The sequence below is a fragment of the Chaetura pelagica genome, unplaced genomic scaffold (assembly GCF_000747805.2).
Source record: "Chaetura pelagica isolate M959 unplaced genomic scaffold, ChaPel_1.0 scaffold251, whole genome shotgun sequence".
NCBI lineage: Eukaryota > Metazoa > Chordata > Aves > Apodiformes > Apodidae > Chaetura > Chaetura pelagica.
In genome coordinates this window covers 936,467-957,144 of record NW_009952271.1, presented here as the reverse complement: position 1 = coordinate 957,144, position 20,678 = coordinate 936,467, and the positions used below count along the sequence as shown (strand labels likewise).

Below are 20,678 nucleotides of genomic sequence, written 5' to 3'. Positions count from 1 at the left end.
AAAAACCCAAAAGGTTAAAACCAATTCGGGGGGGGGGGGGGGGGGGGGCAAAATAAAAGCCAGAAAGAAATATAACCACGACCTGTTAGATTAGAAACTGAACACAAATCCCATGTGCCCTGTCTATGGACAGGGACAGTATGACACATGTGGCTCTAAATGGCATTTCATATCCTGGGTCTTCTTGCTTCTGTGAGGGCGTTATTGAGTCCTGCACAGTTCTGGTGGTTGATTTGAAAGGTAAGGAAACTCGCTGGGAGATTAAAAGACAAAGATTTATCAGTGGCATTTTTAGAGAAGATCTGAGTTGTATAAATTCTGAAAGATGTGGTGGGTGAGAATTTTTTCCTGCATGAAGCTTCTGTGCAGGCAGGTGCTTTTGAAGTCTTGGCATTTCCCATTGCCCAATAGACTCTTCTTCCTCAGCAAGTGGATTTGCTTTCTCTTTCAAGAGTATTTAGAGATTTCCCAAAGGAATTGTATTTCATTTTCTTTTTTACATTTTGTACACCATTTTGGCAATCTTAAGCTTTCAATTCTATCCAAATTTAGATCAGTAGGTGGTCCATGACATGATTATATAAATCATCAGACCTCTGATGCTCTGGTGTTATGTACCTTTATCTCAGGATGTGGATTCTTGAAGCTGCGTGTCCCAAATTCTGTGCAACTAATTATTACAGCACAGACAGCTTCTAAAAATAAACTTTTGTGCTTTTTAATAAATTTGTTCTTCGGATAAGTTTTACTTTCCTTTGAAAGAATAAAGTTTATGGTTTCCTTTCCTTCCCCACAACCCCTTAAAATACATTTGCTGCCTGCTTTTAAAAATTATTTGATGTGAACTAAAGGCTTCATAAAAATCCTCTTGAGACAGGGAGCAATTAGATGGGATTTGGCAAAATGCTGGTAATCAGAAAGCTGCAAGTGCCCAGGAAGTGTAGGTTGGTGTGGGCATTGTGTTGGATGGCATTTAGCCAGTATCTGTTTTCCCTGTTAATGAGGTGAGAAAAGAGTGTCTTTGCCTTGTGTTTCTCCTCCAGTTCACACTTTTTATTCAGGTCTTCCTCTCTTCACTTGAAACCTGTTACATCCTCCTACTACTTGTCCTATAACTCAGTGAACTGACAAAGCAAGCACAGTTCCCTCAGTCTTGTTTGCATAGAATATGGGCCCATCCTCTGAAATAATTTGTCTGCCTTTGAAAACATCAACTTGAAAACCTAACTAGGAGTTTAAATTACATTTCAATGTATTCAGTGTTTAAGCTCATGATGAGAAGATTTCTTCCAGCAGCAGAAAATCACAGACTTCCTCTGAATATGATTTAGTCCTTTTTTTTTTCCTGCAAATATTTGTGTGTGATCTGTTGTGAGTTTTCTGGCGTGTCTCTGCATCAGTGCTGTTCCTCCTCTCACTGGTAGCTCTCTGATCATGATCCTTTTGCCTTTTAACTAGTGGCCACTTTCTACTTTCCTCAGGATGAACAGTACAGTTTGATACTTTTTGGCTTTTCAGCTCAGCAGCCCAAGAGAGACGACAGAGCTTTATCACATGGGGAAAAGCATTGCCCTGCAGCAACTCTCCTCTGCTGAGGGGTTTCATAGAATCATAGAATCACAGGGGTAGGAAGGGACCTCTGAAGATCATCCAGCCCAACCCCCCTGCTGCAGCAGGAACACCCAGGGCAGCTCACACAGGAACGTGTCCAAATGGGGCTTGAAAGTCTCCAGAGGAGCCTCCACAGCCTCTCTGGGCAGCCTGTCCCAGGGCTCTGTCACCCTCACAGCAAAGAAGTTTCTCCTCATGTTGAGGTGGAACCTCCTGTGTTGTCACTTGGTGCCGTTTCCCCTCGTCCTGTCACAGGCACCACTGAACAGAGAGTGGCCCATTCCTGACACCCACCCTGCAGCTATTTATAGACATTCATCAGATTCTCTCTTAGTCTTCTCAAGACTAAATAGCCCCAGGTCTCCCAGCTTTTCCTCATCAGATGTTCCAGTCCCTTCATCATCCTCATAGCCTCTGTTGGACTCTTTCCAGTAGAACCCTGTATCCCTGTCCCTCTTGAGCTGGGGAGCCCAGAACTGGACACAACACTCCAGATGTGGTCTTATGAGGGCAGAGTAGAGGGGGAGGAGAACCTCCCTTGACCTGCTGGCCACACTATTCTTAATACATCCCAAGATGCTACTGGCTCTCTTGGCCACAAGGGCACATTGCTGTCCCATGGATAACCTGTTATCTCCAAGGTCCTTCTCCATGGGGCTGCTTTCTAGCAGGTCAACCCCTGATCTATATCAGGACTCATCATACTTGGCTTCAGAATCCCTTTTCACTCTGAGATTTGTTCTGTGCTGCTTTTTTTTTTTTTTTTTCTCCTTTGCTTTAATACCCGCCCCAGCTTTGCTGTGGTGCATCAGGATGCAGTGAGGTGCCCATCAACAGGTCTGGCTTTACTGTAGCAGAGGAGAGTGGAAATGAGCAGAGCTCTTAGATGACCCGTCTGAGGGTGATAAAAGGTCTATCGCATCTTCAGACCAAACTAATGAACTGAAGCAAAGCAGCTTGGAAGCATTGAAGCTAAATTATGTGGCAGATAAATATTCATAGTAATTAATAATGTTAAAGAAGGGAGACTGTTTATGATTAATTGAGAAAATAAAACTTAGTATTGAGAAATAGTAGAATAGATGACCAAAAATTCCCTACAGATGTGTAAGGTCATTTAATTCCCCAGTAGCCATTTCTTAAACAGTTAAAGCAGCAGACAGGTCCTCCAGTATTTAACACAATCTTTCCTGAACAGTAAAAAACATATGGGAACTGTAGCTGTACTATCAGTGGAGGAGGGAACAGCAGCAAACCACTTCTTGGCTGCATCTTCTACTTCACTTCCACCTCATCTGCTCTTTAGGAAGGAATTTGATTCATTCACTCCTGCAATATTATGAGAAAGGTGATTGTAATTACTTTGGTTTTAGCACTCAAAGATCTGTGTGTAGGAGGGTTCCATGATTTGCCCAAGGCTGTGTTGCAGGTCAGTGACCAAGGTGAGGAGGTAGACCAGAACTGGCCACTCAAGCTTCTGTTCAGGTTTCATTAGGCCAAGTTCCTCCTGGTTGTGTATTTCATACCTGGAAAATGGTGAAGATACCAGGTATTACTAAACTTGCAGTACCAAAATAATGGCCAGCAGAAGTGCTCCTGGTGGGCTTGGATGCTCTCAGAGATGACACTGGCTCTTCCCTGTGACAGGAAGACAAGGATGGGGAGAGAGAGACACTGCTCTTTCTCTGGTGTACTTACCTTGATTGTGTGGTTGTGCAGCTGGCTTGCTGGAGGAAGGTGCAAGTTGACTGGAGCATCTTCTCCCTGTGTTCTGCCACTCATTTCCAAAACTTGTGTCAATGTGATGCCTCCAGCATTGCCATCTCTCACCGTGACAGATGCCAGTCTCTGTAGCAGAATCCCAGACTGGTTTGGGTTGGAAGGGACCTCAAAGATCATCTAGATACAACCCCCCTGCATGGGCAGGGACACCTCCCACTAGACTCCCAACCTGGCCTTGAACACTTCCAGGGTTAAGGCATCCACAACCTCCCTGGGCAACCCGTTCCAGTGCCTCACCACCCTCACAGTGAAGAATTTCTTCGCAAGGTCTCATCTCAATCTCCCCTCTTCCAGTTTTCATCCATTCCCCCTCATCCCATCCCTCCCTGCCCTTGTCCCAGGTCCCTCCCCAGCTTTCCTGGAGCCCCTTCAGGCACTGGAAGCTGCTCTAAGGTCTCCCTGGAGCCTTCTCTTCTCCAGGCTGAACATCCCGACTCTCCCAGCCTGGCTCCAGAGCAGAGCTCCTCCAGCCTTTGGATCATCTCCGTGCCCTCCTCTGGACTCTCCAGCAGCTCCATGTTCTGTTTCTCTTCACAAAAGGCACTGGTTTCTTCTGTCCTTCTTTCATTTTGTGATGAGAAGTGAAAATACGTGAAGCAATTGTAAAGCACCTGATTCTGTCTTTATGTATCAGATCCAGAAACCCAATCTGACCACATTCAGTGAGAGCTTCAGCTCCAATAAAAATACAAGCTATTCTCTCCCAAGGACTGTGAAAGAAAACTGCATGTTTAAAATTTAGTTGAAAATAGAGAACAGAAGGTGGGGACATCATAATGCTACTAGATACAGCTTTGGTGTGCCTGCAGCTTCAGTATTGTGTGCAGTTGTGTTTTCATGAAGCCAAAAGCTTCAGAGATGCCCTCGGGGCTGCTTGGCCAGGGCATGGAGTGGCTTCTTGGCAAGGGGTGACTAAACAGCCTGGTATTCTGCAGCCTGGCAGAGCCAGCTGTGTTGTGGTAGCAGGCTCTGGAAATGTAGAACCCTCTTCCAGCACAAGGACTGGAAGACCCAGTAAAGCTGTTTGGACTGGTGCAGAAAATGAAAGGAGGATAGTTCAAATACAGGTCATACTGAAACTTAATAACAAATCTGGCCTGAGTCGGGGAAATATCCCCTTAAAATCACCCCAAGGAGGTTCTTGTGAAAGTTAAATGCAATTCTTGCATGTATTTGATGTGCACAGCTCTACCCTGTAATCTTTCCTTTTTTGTCCTCCTGGTAATGAACTAGACACCAGCATCTGCTTTAACAAGAGGGAAAGTATGTTAATTTTTTTGTCTAAAGTGGCCATTTCCGGTGGCCAGCTAAGCCCTTCCTCACTAATTGATGCCTGAAAGCAGTTTCTCTAGTTCTTACTTAAACTGGATGAACTTTGTTGTTCATTATGGTAAAGCTGCATTTGGATTCCCTGGACATGCTTGTCTGGTTGTCCCTCCAGGTATTGACTGAAGCTGAGTCACAGGGAGTGGGGGAGTTGGTCTGTACCTTCTGGATGAGCCTCCAATTGCTGCTCTCCAGATTTCCATGCTGTTAGCATCTTCCACCCTAGTCAGTGGGGAGCTGCAGCCCAGAAGCCAGAGCTATCAGGCAGATCTGCTTCAATTTATTTCTCTGCTTGGTACAAGTCAAATCAAAGAGCAATAAGCCGACATCTTCCTTTCTTGCCTTGAAGAGCTTTTAATAATATTTGGGCAACTGGTGCTGCACTTCAAGAAAATAAATCCTCTCAACTTTACTGTCTAGCTCAGTGCTGGGGACAGAAGGTGGCTAAGTTCTTTGCTAAATGTTTTATGATGAAGATTTATGTAAGTAATGAGCTTTTACATTTTGGCACCAGGAAGGAGCAGGTCGGTGTGGAGCACTTTGTAACTTGATGTAGGACGGAACCTCTTCTAAGTCCTCTGTAATCACCTGGCACTGCAGGAAGATGAATCTGGATTAATTCGCAAATTAATCCAGAAGAAATGTGACAATGAGCTTTATTTATTTCTCAGCTAAACTTTTTGAAGTCTATTAGCTCAAAGAGAAGATGTTACATCAAAACAGAGGCCTCTGAATCAAATCAGATTTTCTCAAAGACGTCACCTGCTTCCATCAGCTTCTGTGCCAGTCACAGGAACTAGCAGACTTGGCAAGAATAATACAGAATAAATGTTCTACGTATAGTGTGGCGTACATCTCTATTATATGTTTTATTTGGATTTTATTGATTAATTTCTTGGGATTCTTCACAAGTGACTCTAATTTCCAACCATGTCCAAAGTCTCCTGGACAATCCTGAGTATCCTGCTTCCTTGCTGGAAGGAGTCAGTCTGTCATGGTGTCTGCAGAGCCATGTGTTTCTGCTCCCTCCCAGGCAAAACTGGAAGGAATTTCCCAGCTAAAATGTTGGCATTCTGAACCATTACAAGACTGGCTTTTTTTTCCCCAGGCAGGTGATGATGTAACCACAGGAAGATTGTGAAAAAATCAGTTCTTCTCCATTAGTTTTACTTCCTTATAAATGTCATATCCTGCTCTTCCCAGGGTGGAAGCTTAGCAGAGGATTATTTTGTAAGCTGAGTTGTTATTCATTCTGAATCAAACCCATAAATATAATAAGCCAAATAGAAGCCATAAATATAATAAACCGAATTGAGCAGCATTTCTGTGGTGTGTCATGTGAGGGCATCACCTCTGCTGCACATTCAGGAGACTAAAATGCCACGTACACACCTGCAGGGGCTGCATTGCTGCCATTGGCATCAGCAAGGGAAGGACCATGGGCAATGGATTCAAACTCTAGTCCAGGAAGTTCCACCTCAAGATGAGGAAGAACTTCTTTGCTGTGAGGGTGACAGAGCCCTGGGACAGGCTGCCCAGAGAGGCTGTGGAGTCTCCTTCTCTGGAGACTTTCCAGACCTGTCTGGATGCCTTTCTGAGTGACCTGCCCTGGTTTTGGTTCTGCTCTGGCAGGGGGGTTGGACTTGATGGTCTTCAGAGATCCTGAACATGCTGTGGTTCTGTGACTACACTTCTGGTTAACAGTTGCCTTCTGTGCTCCCAACCCAGTCATCCACATAATGAATCCAAAAGGTTATTTTCCCATTAATACAGACACAAAAAAATTGTGACTCTGATGTCAACATATGCATTAAATCCACCTGCAAACTTGACACGGAGCACATAGGCTGAAGGGAACAGCATGAGGCTCCTCAGCTGGGCACAGCACACGGGTTAAGAATAAACTGCAGAACTGGGGGAGGAGGAGAGAGGTTTGTTAAGCTTAAAAACTGAATTTGTTCTCAAAATCATTAGGAGCTTCATCAAAAGTTACTTGTAGCTGTCTTTTTTCCCCCAGCATCTTTATTTCTCCGCTGAACCATCTACATTTCTAATGATGCTTTTCCTTTCTGTGTTTTCAATAAAGACTTTTAGATAAAGCTTTCCTTAACAAACTTTCACTAAAGAAGCTTTCTGCCAAGTCAGCTAGGACTTCAGTGGTTTGAAATAGTTACTGAAGTTCCTACAAACGTTGCAGAGATGCAGGAGGGAGCGTTGCCTGGGATCCCAACAGGATTATTCCTCAAAAGCTGAGAAGAATGGGAAAATGAAAAGCACATTGCAGCAGGGAACCGTGTTTAGTGGGTATTTTAGTGCAGCTACAGACATGGTTGTGTTTAACTGTTATGCTGCCCTTTAAAAAAAAGTCTGGAGCTGTTTGATAAGGAAGCTGAAGTTGAAAGCAAAGCCTTTCTCATAACCCCTGCTCCCTCCCACGCAGCAGCAGGAGCAGGGACAGCCTGTGTCCTGAAGCGGTCAGTCGTCAGCGCGGGCAGAGAGCCCATGTCATGGCCCTGGGTCATTCAGCCTGGAGAAGAGAAGGCTCCAGGGAGACCTTAGAGCACCTTCTAGTGCTTACAAGAAAGCTGGGGTGGGACTTTTGACAAGGGCTTGGAGGGATGGGACTAGGGACGGTGGCTTTGAACTGGAAGAGGGGAGATTTAGGTGAGACATGAGAAGGAAATTCTTCACTGTGAGGGTGGTGAGACCCTGGCCCAGGTTGCCCAAAGAAGCTGTGGCTGCCCCATTCCTGGAAGTGTTCAAGGGCTTTGGAGAAATCTGGTCTAGTGGGAGGTGTCCTTGCCCATGCAAGGGGTTGGGACTGGGTGATATTCAAGGTCCCTTCAAACCCAAACCAGTCTGGGGTTCTCTTGCTCCAGAAGTCTGTCCTTTCTCACCACTCAGCTAGAGGGCACAGAGCAGCATGTTATGGCTCTTGGAGAGCAGCAGGAAAGATCTCCTCAAACCTGCTAAGGGAGAAGCAGTTGCCATCCAAGGAGGCTTCATTGTGTGACAGTTATGACAACATGCCATAGTGAACAATATTCTGAACAGAGCTATGGTAGCACTCCATCAGCTGTGACAATGACCTGTATCTCCAGCTCCTTGGCTGAGTTCTGTTGGGTGAGCCTCTTGCTAATGTCTCTTGAGTTGATACCTGGGCTAAAAATACCTTTGTCATCATTTAACCACAGTTTCCTTTTTAACTTTTAAAGTAGTGATCCCTAAGCCACTGATCAGTGGTGGTCATGAGCAGCTCCTGACTGACACATTGAGATTTGCTGTCAGCCCATCACCAAGTCAGATGCTGCAAACACAATCTTAAGCAAAGCAGTCAGAGGAAACAATGACACTTAATGCCACCAGTGTAGGTGGCAGGGGAGGTGTGTAGTCACAGGAAAAGAGTAGGGAAAAAATGAAGAGGCCCAGCCACACAGGTGAAGGATCCACGTGGATCCTTTCTGCAGATAAAGGTCCATATTGCAGTCTACTCCCTTACTTGCTGGCAAATCATGAAGTGTCTGGGATTAATCCATGACTCTCCCAGTCCATTCTTGGCCATCAGAGCAGCTGGGTTTATTTTTGCTTCTCTGGCCTCTGCCATGGGGGGCTGGGCTCCCTCCTAGCCCCTGGAATGGTGAGGTGCCCAAGCTTCCAGCCTGCCAGCTCCAGCCTTGGCTGTCCTCTCTCTTGCTGGCCCATTCTCTGGGTCCTCTCCTTCCCATAACACGAGTGAGGCAGCGAGGTGACATTAAAGTACTGGAACACCAGATAAAAGGCTCTTACTATATTTATTGAGTGTTACAGATAAGTAATCCACTTTGCTGTCAGTGTCTAGAGAAACAGCAAATAAAGTCTACATGCCCCTTGCTTTGATGTGATGAAATCTCCAGGGGACCTTTACTTCAGTGGCATTTGCAGTGCAGCTGTGGGTGAGGTTTGCAGTGGAAAACAGAATATTTTTCATATCTTTATGCACTGCTTTAAAAGTATCACCAAGGCTGATTCCTCTGTGCTTGGACAATTCCCTGGTCTTAAAGCTGTTTGTTCTTTCTTCCTCCCCCTCCCCCCATGTTATTAAAATAATCTTAACCATTTTTGTTGGAAGGGGAAAAATTAATAGTTGTTTTGTGGTTTCATGCACACCATTAAAACAACAGTCTGGTTTTCATTTAAACCAATAAAAGTATGGAAATTCAAAATGAAGGCTCTCTTCATGTCCTTAGATCAACTTGTTGGCCCTGCTAAAACACATAATAGATGAAGCAGGGAAAAAACCTCAGTCTTACAACCCAGAGCTTCCAGTTTAGCTTTTTTTTTTGTTGATTTCAAACTTGACATCACTTTATTGCCTGACTTCCCAAGCTATAAAAACGGGCCTGTTTTTGTAAATTTGCAGCAGTTTAGAATCCACTGAGCCACAGACATAATTTTTTAAAAACCTTAGCAATAATCAAGCAAATTGGTCAACAAACGTGCATTGGCAAAGGGGCTGGGGAGGGACTGTTTAAAAGGGTGTAGCAGTGGGATGAGGGACAGTCTTCAACCGGAGCAGAGGAGATTTAAAGTAGATAAAGAAGTTCTTTACAGTGAGGGTGGTGGATCACTGGAGCAGGTTGCCCAGAAAGGTGGTGGAGGCCCCATCCCTGGAGACATTCAAGGTCAGGCTTGATGGGGCTCTGAGCAACCTGATCTAGTTAAAGATGTCCCTGCTCACTGCAATGGGGGCTGGACTAGATGACCTTTAGAGGTCCCTGCCAACCCAAGACTGCTATGATTCTGTGATCTCTGAAGTCACAGCAGCTCTGTCACTTGTGGTACTTCCCTGTGTCACTTCCCTGGCCAAGCTCCACCTGTACACATATACATAAAGTTGATGAAGTTGTGGCTGCTCTTTGATTGCTACACTGCTGTTTAGCAGCCATCCCCAGTGACCCCCAGCACCTTCTGAAACTTTACAGCCCGTGAAGACAAATCCATAAAAGGTCCTAAATAAGGTACTTCTGAGCCAACTGGCTGGCAACACTTAATGTGGTGAAGGTCATATCTGCTGGATAATAAATGGTTTCTTTTCTCTGTGCAATAAACCATTTGCCTGAGCAGATGTAAACCTGTTGGTCCCTCCCCCAGCAGCCCACCAGTGCTGCAGAGCAGGGGCAGGGCATGAGCTCAGGCAACATGGCCCCTGCAGCCCCCCAGCCCCAAGCTCTTCTCCATCTCAGTTGCTTTCCCACAGTGCAGAGGTCTCTGCATCCCAGGGGAACTTGCTTCACAGGCCAGGGGAGGTTTTGTTTATTTTCCCATCCCCAAGGGTAAATGAGTTGCCAGAGTAACATGGACAAAGAGTAGTGTCCATGTGGAGTTCCAACGAGAGAGCAGGAATATTACAGCTTCATGGAATGCCAGGGTGGCAGGGACCTCAAGGATCGTCTGGTCCAACCTTTCTAGGTAGAAACACAGTTTAGATGGCCCAGCACCCTGTCAAACAGAGTCTTAAAAGTGTCCAGTATTTGGGAATCCACTGCTTTCCTGGGGTGGTATTTCCAATATCCCACTGTTCTCATAGTGAAGAATTTTCTTCTGATGTCCCAGTTGGGGTCTCCCCAGGAGCAACTTTCACCCGTCACCCCTTGTCTTCTCCATGTGACTCCTTGTAAAAAGGGAGTCTCCATCTTCTTGGTAGTCACACTTGAAGTATGGGAACATGCCAATGTGGTCTCCCCTGAGCCTTTTCCCCAGGCTGAACAAACCCAGTTCTGTCAGCCTTCCATATTTATTTGCTCATTTATAGGACTTTGGTACATAATATGTTGTGATTATTTATCATGGCTGTAAGAAGGGGGCCTGGTGCTGATGGACATCCCAAAACCCAGCTCAGTTCCCCCCTTCCCCTCCTTATCCCAGGCTTTGCCAAGAAGTCTCCTGGTCCTGGGGCTGCAGAAGCTGGAGAGAAACTGTAGGAGAGAGGAAGGAGGATGGACTTAGAAGAGTTAATCCTAGGAAGGAATGGGTTAGTACTTGCCCTGAGATCTTCCAAGCTGCTTTAGTTGAGCTGAAGGAGGTGAACTTTACTCCAAACCCTTGGTGTGCTGAATTTTCTTCATCTGAATTGCAGCAGAGAAGTTGGGTTTTGTAGAGTCATACAGCCATTTACAGGGTGTGCTAGGGGCAACCTAGACCTCTCATTCCCATTTATTAACCCTTGGAAAAGATTTGGAAACAAGTCACCAGTCGTCAACATTTTAAGGCAGCAGCAACGGGGAGATAAACCACCAGCAGATGGGAGAGGGTTGCTTGGGAAGGAGGCACTTGACATAATGCACCATTAAAAGTTCATGAGGAGGTGTCCCAGAAAAAAAAATCTTACAAAGCTTAATGTTAAATTCTTACTTTTAGCCGTCTGGTCATTTCCAGGAGGGAATAATCAGCTCAGCCACAACATTCACGTTATTTCATGTTGTGAGAGAAGAGGGATTGTCTGATTTTTCTTTTCCTTTCTTTCCTTTTTTTCCACAGTAATTAGTGAAAGTCAAAAGCAGCAACTGGAATCTGCAAGCTACTCCTCCCGCTATGCTCTGGGACTTTTTTATGAAGCTGGTACCCGGATTGATGTCCCCTGGGCTGCCCAGTACATCACTGGTAATCCCTGCATACGCTTCATCTCCATCGATAATAAGAAACGCAATATAGGTCAGTGCTCCCATTATTCCCCTTAAACACGGTGACAATAGAGGGTGTAGATCATGAAAACTCTGTTTAATTGAGTGTTGCTATTCTGAACACAGCGAGTATTTAACTCCAAGCCGCAGCGGATAGAACTTAATATCACATTTGGCCTGTAATAAAACACACAATGAAAGTGGGAAGGTCCTCAGAAAATCACTGCCCAGCTCATGGTTTATGTTACTGCATTTATGAAACCAGTGTTGGGGGATATGAGACATCAAAATGCTGCTATTCCAAGAAAGAGCTGGAGTTCCTTTGTTTAAACATTGATTCAGACATCTGCCAATTTGTCCCCCATCATCCATTACTTTACAACTCCTTTCCACCAAGCACGCTTGGAGTGGGAATGAGTTGTATGATAGAGGCTGTTCCCTTCCATCTGAGTTCTCCAGTGTGCTTTTGTGATCATGGAAAATCCTTGAAATGGCTGGTAAAGCTGGAGAACATCCTGCCAGGCAGACACTTCTTGTCTGTCTCTGGAAGATGGCAGCTGAGTAAGTGCATGTTTTATTTATTAAATGTATGTCATACATCAAGAGTGTGTTGGCGTGGAATAGCTCAAGAGTAACCACTGAGTTGAATCAAGTTCGTTAGGAAAGCACTACCCCATTCTGTCACTTGCTCACATGGTGACAATGACCAGGCTTAACCACAGCTGTGAAATGGGGGTTAAAACCTTCGTGGTGACCTACAAAACTCTATGACTCACTGGCACAGAATAAGGAGGGATTTTCAGCATCAGCTGCTGCCTACAACATCGTTACTCAGTATTACCGCATCCACGGCGCTCAAGCACAGTCAGACTGACACCTCTCAGGCTTCTCCTCCTGCTCTTCCTTGTGCAGGTGGGATTCACTGCAGCCTGCAGCCATCAGTGATGGTGGTTAGTGCAAGCCTCGTCCTTACACCTAGATGCCATCACCATGCTAGAAAACGGCCCAAAGATTGGGCACACCTTCCCTCTTGGGCCCTGCAGACGTGCCGTTTGATGGAAGAAGTCACAGAGTGTCACAGGATCACAGCAGCACTGGTGTTCAGGACCTCTGAAGAGGTCTGCTCCAGCTTCCCCTCACAGCAGGCTGTACCAACACAAGGGCAGGGCAGACGTGCCTTGTCTAGGTGAGGTCTAAAAAACCCAGGATGAAGATCCCCCACGTTACTGGTGACCTTTCCCAGAGCTGTGCCTTCATGGTGGGAAGACATGTTTTTTCACCTGCAGCTTGAACTTCCCAAGGCTCAGCCTGTGGATGTTGCCTCCTGGTCCATTACTTGCCTCTACCAATTAGAGCCACAGCCATTCAGGTTGGAAGGGACAACTGAAGGTCATCTGGTCCTACCCCCACATAGGCTTGAAGTGACATCCAGCTGCCAAGCTTGTGTTTCTCAAGGCTCTGTCCTGCTCCACTTGTACATCTCCCAGGATGGAGATGCAGTGAGTCTGCACCTCTGCTGCAAATGTGCACTGATGATTGCTGCTCCTTATGAGCAGAAGGTTCTTGTCTGCAGAGCTGCTTTCTGTTCTGTTTGCCTCAGTGTAGTGTGGCTTGGGGCAGCCCCCTCTCATTTGCAGGGCTTCAGATTTCCCTTTGTTGAACTTTGAATCATGGAATGGTTTGGGTTGGAAGGGACCTTAAAGATCATCTAGTTTCAACCCTGTGCATGGGCAGGGACACCTTCCACTAGACCAGGTTGCTCCAAACCCCATCCAGCCTTGAACACTTGCATGGATGGGGCAGCCACGGCTTCTCTGGGCAACTTGGGCCAGGGTCTCACCACCTTCACAGCAAATAATTTCTTCCTAGTGTCTAACCTAAATCTCCCCTCTTGCAGTTAGAACATCATGGCAATTGTCTCCATCACCTTCAGAACTGTCATTAGTGTCAAGCTGCTTTTAGATGCCCTGCTCCCTCAGCATCTTCTGGAGCAGATCCAACAAGCTCAGCTTCCTCCATCTCTCATCCTAGATTGCATCCTCTACCCCTGGCAGCTCTTCATGCTCTGCATCCCTCTGAGCTGGGGGTTAGGGGTGAAGCTGGACACAGCACTGCAATTGCAGCCCTATGGGGACTGGTAAGGAACTGAGATCTGCTGGCCATGCTCCTTGTGATGGGTTTTCCCACCTTTTCACTGCTGACTTCTATTCTGTGGTGGGTCCACCATAACAAGCAAGATCTTTTCAGCAAGGTCTGTTGCTCAGCCAGACTGATGCGTAGGGCTGTCCCGTGGCACGTGCAGGGCCTGGCACTCCCTGGCACTCCCCTGGTTGTGGGGACAGTACAGTTCAAATCAGCTATTCCAAATATGCCCCTCTGCAACAAAGCCAAAGGTGCAAAGCAATTGCCTCCAGAGACACCAGTTTATGCTAGGAGCAAAGGAATTGAAGAGTTGAATCAACTCATCACTATGGAAGCCCATTTTTTTTTTCTTTCTCTGAAGAATTCAGCTTGTTGATCTGAGAAAAAGGGAAAACAACATGAAAGCATGGCTGAACTGACCAAACAAAGCTGCATCTGCCCTTCATTTGCTTCCTCCAGCAGGGACAAATAGACAATATGTTTAAAAAAAGAGTGTAAAGAAAACTAAACACAGAGGGGTGTTTTTTCTTTGGCATTGTCTCCTTGTTACTGACAACGTGCACCTGGAGATGTTCTTGCATCTCAGGTAATCTCAGCATCACTGTGGTTAACAGCAAGCACTTGATAGTTCACAGCACCTTTTAGTATTGTCCATCTCACCTATCCTTTCCTCACCTGCTTCCATCTGTGGTCTCAAAGTGCCAGTGCTGAAAACAGAGATTATGGAATTGTGATGGAATTATCAAATAGTCAAGCCCAATGTCTTTGCTGTCTTCACATGCAATTTAAGCAAACAGAAGGCATATTATTTGGGGCACACCGTTCACAAATCCAGAGGAACTACCAGAACAACAGTGTTGACACATACCTCTCTCACTGAAATGTCCCTGATATCATGTCAGAGATCTGTTTATACGAGCATATTTTTTCCAGGAAGAACAACTTGTGTACCTTCCTAGGGCTGGATTGAGCCCTGGTACAGCCTTCCTTGTGACAGAGGAACACTCAACCAGCTGCCCTGACTGTGCTTTCCTTCCTGGTGAACTTGCACTGTGCAGGTTTGCACTTTGTTCAAGGAAAAGGAGGATCTCACATGACCCAGCACCATGTGCTGGAGCCCAGAAACCACCCGTGTCCTGGGCTGCATCCCCAGCAGTGTGACCAGCAGGGCCAGGGAGGGGATTGTCCCCTCTGCTCTGCTGAGACCCCCTTCAGGGCTGGGTCCAGCTCTTGAGTCCCCAACACAGGAAGGGCATGGGAGCTGTTGGAGCAAGTCCAGAGGAGGCCATGGAGATGCTGGGAGGGCTGTAGCAGCTCTGCTCTGGAGCCAGGCTGGGAGAGTTGGCGATGTTCAGCCTGGAGAAGAGAAGGCTCCAGGGAGACCTTAGAGCACCTTCCAGGGCCTGAAGGGGCTCCAGGAAAGCTGGGGAGGGACTTGGGACAAGGGTGGGGAGGGATGGGATGAGAGGGATGGATGAAAACTGGAAGGGGATATTGAGGTGAGACATGAGGAGGGAATTCTTCCCTGTGAGGGTAGTGAGACCCTGGCCCAGGTTGCCCAGGGAAGCTGTGGCTGCCCCATCCCTGGCAGTGCTGAAGGGCAGGTTGGATGGGGCTTGGAGCAGCCTGGGCTGGTGGGAGGTGTCCCTGCCCATGCAGGGGGGTTGGAACTAGATGATCTTTAAGGTCTCTTCCAATCCAAACGATTCCATGTGTTTGTGGTTCTGTGAAGAGCAGCTAGGGGAGAGCAGTCCATGCCAGCTGGAGAAGCTCTGGCTGTGAGGGTTCCTGCCGGAGCATCGGAACGTGCCCCTGTGTCACCTGCAGGAATGCTGAACTACAGCAGGATACACATCACGCGTGGTCACCATGTTGTTCACTTCCCTCCAAACACCTGCACAGCTCTGCTGGTAACCAAAGCCCACACGCACATGTACCTGGAGAAAATATGGGCAGGGGAGGCTGAGGGTGAGGTTTATTGACACGTGTGGAGCTCTGGAGCCAAAACACATGAATGTCAAGTTCCTTTGTGTTTGTTTTAGCATGTATGCAAGTCTTTGGCATTTGTGTTTTTCTTTCCATGCTTCTGACAGACCTCCAGCTACATCTGTATCATGTCTCCCTAAAAGCAAATAGTCCAGCCCTCAGAGGCCAAAAGGCAGAGCCTGGCCCTCAAGGACAAGCTGTCCTTTTGGTTTGTGTGAGATGTGGTAATCCCTGCTGTGACTCAGTCAGTAACAGAGATATGAAACTTCCTTCAACAGGTTGCACATTTTACCAGGGAAATACCTGAAACAGGCGTCTTGTTACAGTTACACAGCAGGATGGTTTGACAGCAGAACTCAGGAGTGGCAGAATGTAATTCCCCAGAGATGTCTACCTTTGATTGCTCCCAGATCCATGTGCTTCTGCAAGGACCACTTGGGCCCCCTCTCAGTTGCAGGGCTAGAGATAGATGATACAAAATTGGAAGCAGTTCCCTTCTTTCACTTCAGGATTGTGAGGCTGGGGAATTTAAAGGGAAGATTCATCTTCAGGGTGTTCAGGATCTGTGCAATTCTTGAGCATCCTTTTTGATTTTAAGATCCTTTAGCTTCTCAGTAGCAAAATAAGAATTTTTAGGAAGATGGAAGAGTTCCTTCCCCTCATGCTACCTAGGACCAGAATGGGTTTGGGGTAGCAAAACACATCTCCCTGGTAAGATTAAAAAATCCTGAGGGGCAGGAAGAGACCACATCTTGGGTTTTTATCCAAATCGGTTCTGACTCCAGGTTTTGGGCAGGAACACGAGAAAAAATACTTGACACTGTTCCTCTAGGAAGGACATAAATGTTTCTGTGGAAGATGTGTAGCTGTCACATCCATGTACAGGTCTCTTCTGGAGATAGGCTGTAACCCTAGGACTGGAGAAGCTCCCAGCTGCTCCGCTCAGCGCTCCAGCAGCAGCAGTACAACCTGCACGTGAAGCTGGCCCCTCTTTGGAGCAGGGTGTTGGGCTGGAGACCTCCAGAGGTCCCTCCTTACCCAAGTCCTGTGTCTGAGGCAGACAATGTCCTGATGAGTATTTATTTCACTGGGAGGTGAGTCCAGCCAGGCCCCTTGGTGAGAACAGGCAGTTCTTCAGCCTTTGCCCTCACTGTCCAGCAAGTTTTCATGAAAAAAGTCCTTTGTGGATGTTTCTGTGGCACCTACAAAGCAATCTGCAGTCTAGACTACTCCTGTGCCTTTATCAAAGCAGTTCTAGTTGTCCTGAGGGGCTGTGCAGAACCCGTGAGGCACAGGGCACTGCCAGCACAGGCAGGTGGCAGCCCAGGCTGCCTCGTGCTTCTCCATCAATGGGCTCCAGTCGTAGACCAGTGCAACCACTTCTAAGGTTGAGAATGATCTGTGTCCCTTGCAGTACTGAAATTCTTGCTTCAAGGCCTTTCAGCTGAGGAACTTCAAGCTGTGCTCCATGATGGCTCTCAGCCATGACTTTCTATCCTAGAATATTATTGTTTGGACAAATCCAGTTGACTCCTGCCTTCTCAGGGATAGTAGGAGAAGCTGTAGCTGCTTTTCCCTGGCTTTGCCATATCTCCACCACTAGCCACACAGGCAGTGTCCAAGGGTGGATGTGTCCTTCTTAGGGTACCTTCTGCCATTAATACATTCTCAAGAGCACTGGGCTCTGTCCCCTTCCTGGCACCTTGAAATCCATCTTACCCACCAGCTCCTGCCTTTCCACAGTTACTTTTCAAGCTGTCATGCTCAACAGGACATGGTAGATACCATCCTGACCAGTTGCCAAATTACTCCTGTGACTGTCAGGATCTGGTGGTGTTCTCCCTGCTGAGGAAACTTCAGGCCTCTGTGGATCCCAGGGATCACAGGTGATCTCTAAAATATCTTCTAAATTTAGGGACTGTGAATCCTGACCCTGGTGTAGATTCACCAGAGAAAAGTATATTTTGCATTTTGTGAGGGAGAAGATTTTGGTGGATAGATGATCCACTGTGGGCTTTCTCTGAGGATTTGTGTTTTCTTTTATTGAGGTGTTCATGCTTTAGTGATCTCTCTGTCCCTTTCCTTCCCTGAGACTGATGGTCAGGTGGATGTGGCCACCACAGGAGCTGACTTTACATCCATAATATCCTTTGAGAACTTCCCAGGGCAGAAGAGGTCCCTGTGGAAGCAGCTGGCATCATGGGCTGTTCGCATTGGGGAGGAATTTACCCACAAGTCTTTTTATGCCACCATAATACTGACAGCTACACCCCTAGCCTGAGCAGCTTTGCTGAGCAGCTTCACCCAGGTCACCACACTCTTCCATCCCACTGTTCCCCACTAAATGTGTTCTGCAAAGCCAGGAGCCACCTTGTGATGCCAGATGCTCCTGAGCCAGAAGCCACTGTGCTGGGGAAGTGGCCCTGGTTCTCTGTGGTTTCTCCAGGGCATCTTTTTTTCTGGAAGATAACACTCCTAACAGGCTTAATCCTTCTCACTCCTGTTTCTTTACACAGTGATTCCTCCAGCTGGGAATTAGTGGTGTGTGTTGAGACAGTGCCAAAGCATGGAGAAGCCAATGGCTGCCTTCTTCTGCTCACAAGCCAAATGCTTTTTCCCTCATTCCCAGGTTGTCAGTCCACATCCAGTTCCCCTGGTGAGTTCCACATAGGGAGACCTTGATTTTCCCCCTCTGTTCTGCCCTGGTGAGGCCACCTCTGGAATACTCTGTCCAGTTCTGGGCTCCCCAGGTCATGAAGGACAAGGAGCTACTGGGAGAGCCCAGGGAAGGGCCAGAAAGATGCTGAGGGAACTGGAGCACCTGCCCTGTGAGGAAAGGCTGGGAGAGCTGGGGCTGTTCAGCCTACAGGGGGGATCTCATCAACATAATCAATATCTGCAGGGGATGTCAGGAGGACGGGACCAGTCTCTTACCAGCAGTGCCCAGGGACAGGACAAGGGGCAATGGGCACAAGCTGGAGCACAGGAGGTTCAAGTTAAACATGAGGAAAAACGTATTTAGTGTGAGGGTGACAGAGCCCTGGGACAGGCTGCCCAGAGAGGCTGTGGAGGCTCCTCTGGAGACATTCCTGACCTGCCTGGATGTGTTCTTGTGGGATCTGCTGTAGGTGACCCTGCTCTAGCATGGATTTGGATTAGATGATCCTCAGAGGCCCCTTCCAACCTCCACCACTCTGAAACTCCGTGATAAGTTAAGCAGTAGAACCAGGAGAACTTCAGGAAGAAGTGAAGGAAACCTGTGGATGTGGTGTTGCCTCTTCCCCGTGCTGTGGGGAGGAGGGGAGTCTGGACCTTGGGCTCACACCCTTGCCAGAAATAAAGGACATTAAAATCTTGTGAGGAGCCCCACCTGAAGCCCTAGTTTTAAATAAAGTTCTTGCAGTCTGGTCTAAGCACCTTGGGAGGAAAATTATGGTTTTGTTCTTTCATACCCTGTGCATGAAAGCTGAGACACCCCCTCTGCTTTCAGGGAAAAATCTGTGTTAAACTCCTCTCTCAGCCAGTAAGTTTTGCGGAAGAAAGAAAAAGGCTTGAGGCTAAACTTGATCCTTGCAGGCTGCATATTTCAGTACTGGAAGTCTGTGACTCAGTGGCTTCTGGAAGCTCTCCAAGCTATCAGTAGCTCAAAGGAGGAACTAAAACCTCAACAAACTGCCTGTTCTCCTGCAACTTGTTTGGTTCATGCAATGGAAGAGATGAGAGATTTGAAAGAAGGTGGCCCTGTCCAAGAATCATTGGCTGTAACAAGTCACAGCAAGCAAAGAATATTTATTTCATTAAAATGATTAGGTGTCTTTTAATGAGCCCTTTTGCCAAGTTTGTGTGGAAGAATTTGCCAGAATACCACGTAAATGCTAATAAATCCAATGGTACCTAATAGGCTTCCCCACTTGGTCTCTTGTCCCTCACAGTCTCTGTGCAGAGATGTCAGAATAACTGTTTTCTCCCTCAAAATGGGAAGGACAGGCTGAGTAGCATTTCTGATGTTTTTCCAGACAGCTGGAAAAGCTGATGCAAAAAGAAGTATGTCCTGTGCTGGCCTGTGAAGTCAGGCTTGTGGGTGGCAGGAGAAGTCTTGGGAAGATAAGTCTGAGGCTGGTGTTGGACTCAGGCAAGAAGATGGTCCCTTTGGCTGAGCCTCTGCTTGCAGACAAGAGTGGTCCTTGTTTCACTCTATAGTCTTGGTCCACACATCTGCCTTGTCCTCATCTCAGATCCATGTTGGGTGGGTATCTGGGACCTGTCCATCCCTAATGGTTAAGGCTTGCCTTCAAGCCCAAGAGACAGGAGAGCAAAATCACCAGATTAAAACAGGGAACAAACTCAAAGTTTCTGGACACTTCAGGAAATCACCCAGGGAAAAGGCTCTAGTACTTGGTAAAAACAGGTTGGGAGTCCCAACCTGGGGATTGAGATGAGGTATCTTCTGCTCCTGGGAGTGCCTCACTTGAGAAAGGAGAACTTTAAGAAAAGGCAACCCCATGGCTTGGTGCCTTCAGATGTGGCCTGTCAGGGAGAATTCCTGATCGCAACCAGGAAACATCTGCCCACCCTTTTTGCCACATATTCCCAGTTCTGAAGAGCACAGGTTGACTGAACAGGCCCACTCAAGGAACTCAGTGAAGGATCTTTCCAAGTCCAGTGAGACCTGTTGCTTTCACTGGCTGTGGAGGCTGGGACTTGGTAACTGCTGCACCTCAGAAGTGTGTTCTGAAATGATCAGCCCAGGACAGAAAGCTGAACAGAGAAAGGCATTTTGGTTGCCTTTGGAAAGCTGGAATTTATCATCTTCTTTTAGGGGATCTCCAGCTGGAGAAGCTGGAGCTGGAGATCTCTTCATGGACACAGCAGAGATAAAGTCTTCTAGCAAGCTTGGTACCTAACTGCAACAACTGGTCAGAAAGTGTTCAACTGCCTCTTCCTTTGTGGTTTCCTTGCTCATAAAATGCTCATTTGCTGAAGCTAAAATATTTTTCTAGGAATGTGCTAATTCAAACAAAGGTTTAGCCAGGAAAAGCCTTCTTCCAAAAGAGGACAATTCTGGTTAGTGGAGTGAGAGGGAATTAGTTAATTTAAGGACCAACTGGATGAGTTTGAGCTCTCAGATGAAATACAGCAGAACCCAGGTTGTGTCTTTCCTCTAACAAATGC

The 20,678-nt window shown here is 47.0% G+C and overlaps 1 protein-coding gene across 1 annotated transcript in view; it reads left to right on the top strand.

Moving 5' to 3' along the window:
* The window catches only part of RNLS (renalase, FAD-dependent amine oxidase), a 74,846-nt gene that overhangs the window by 48,176 nt on the left and 5,992 nt on the right, over positions 1-20,678 (top strand). Inside the window, exon 4 of the mRNA XM_010007776.1 lies at positions 11,236-11,409. Within this exon, the coding sequence (XP_010006078.1) occupies positions 11,236-11,409 (174 nt within the window). The remainder of the gene's footprint in view (positions 1-11,235; positions 11,410-20,678) is intronic.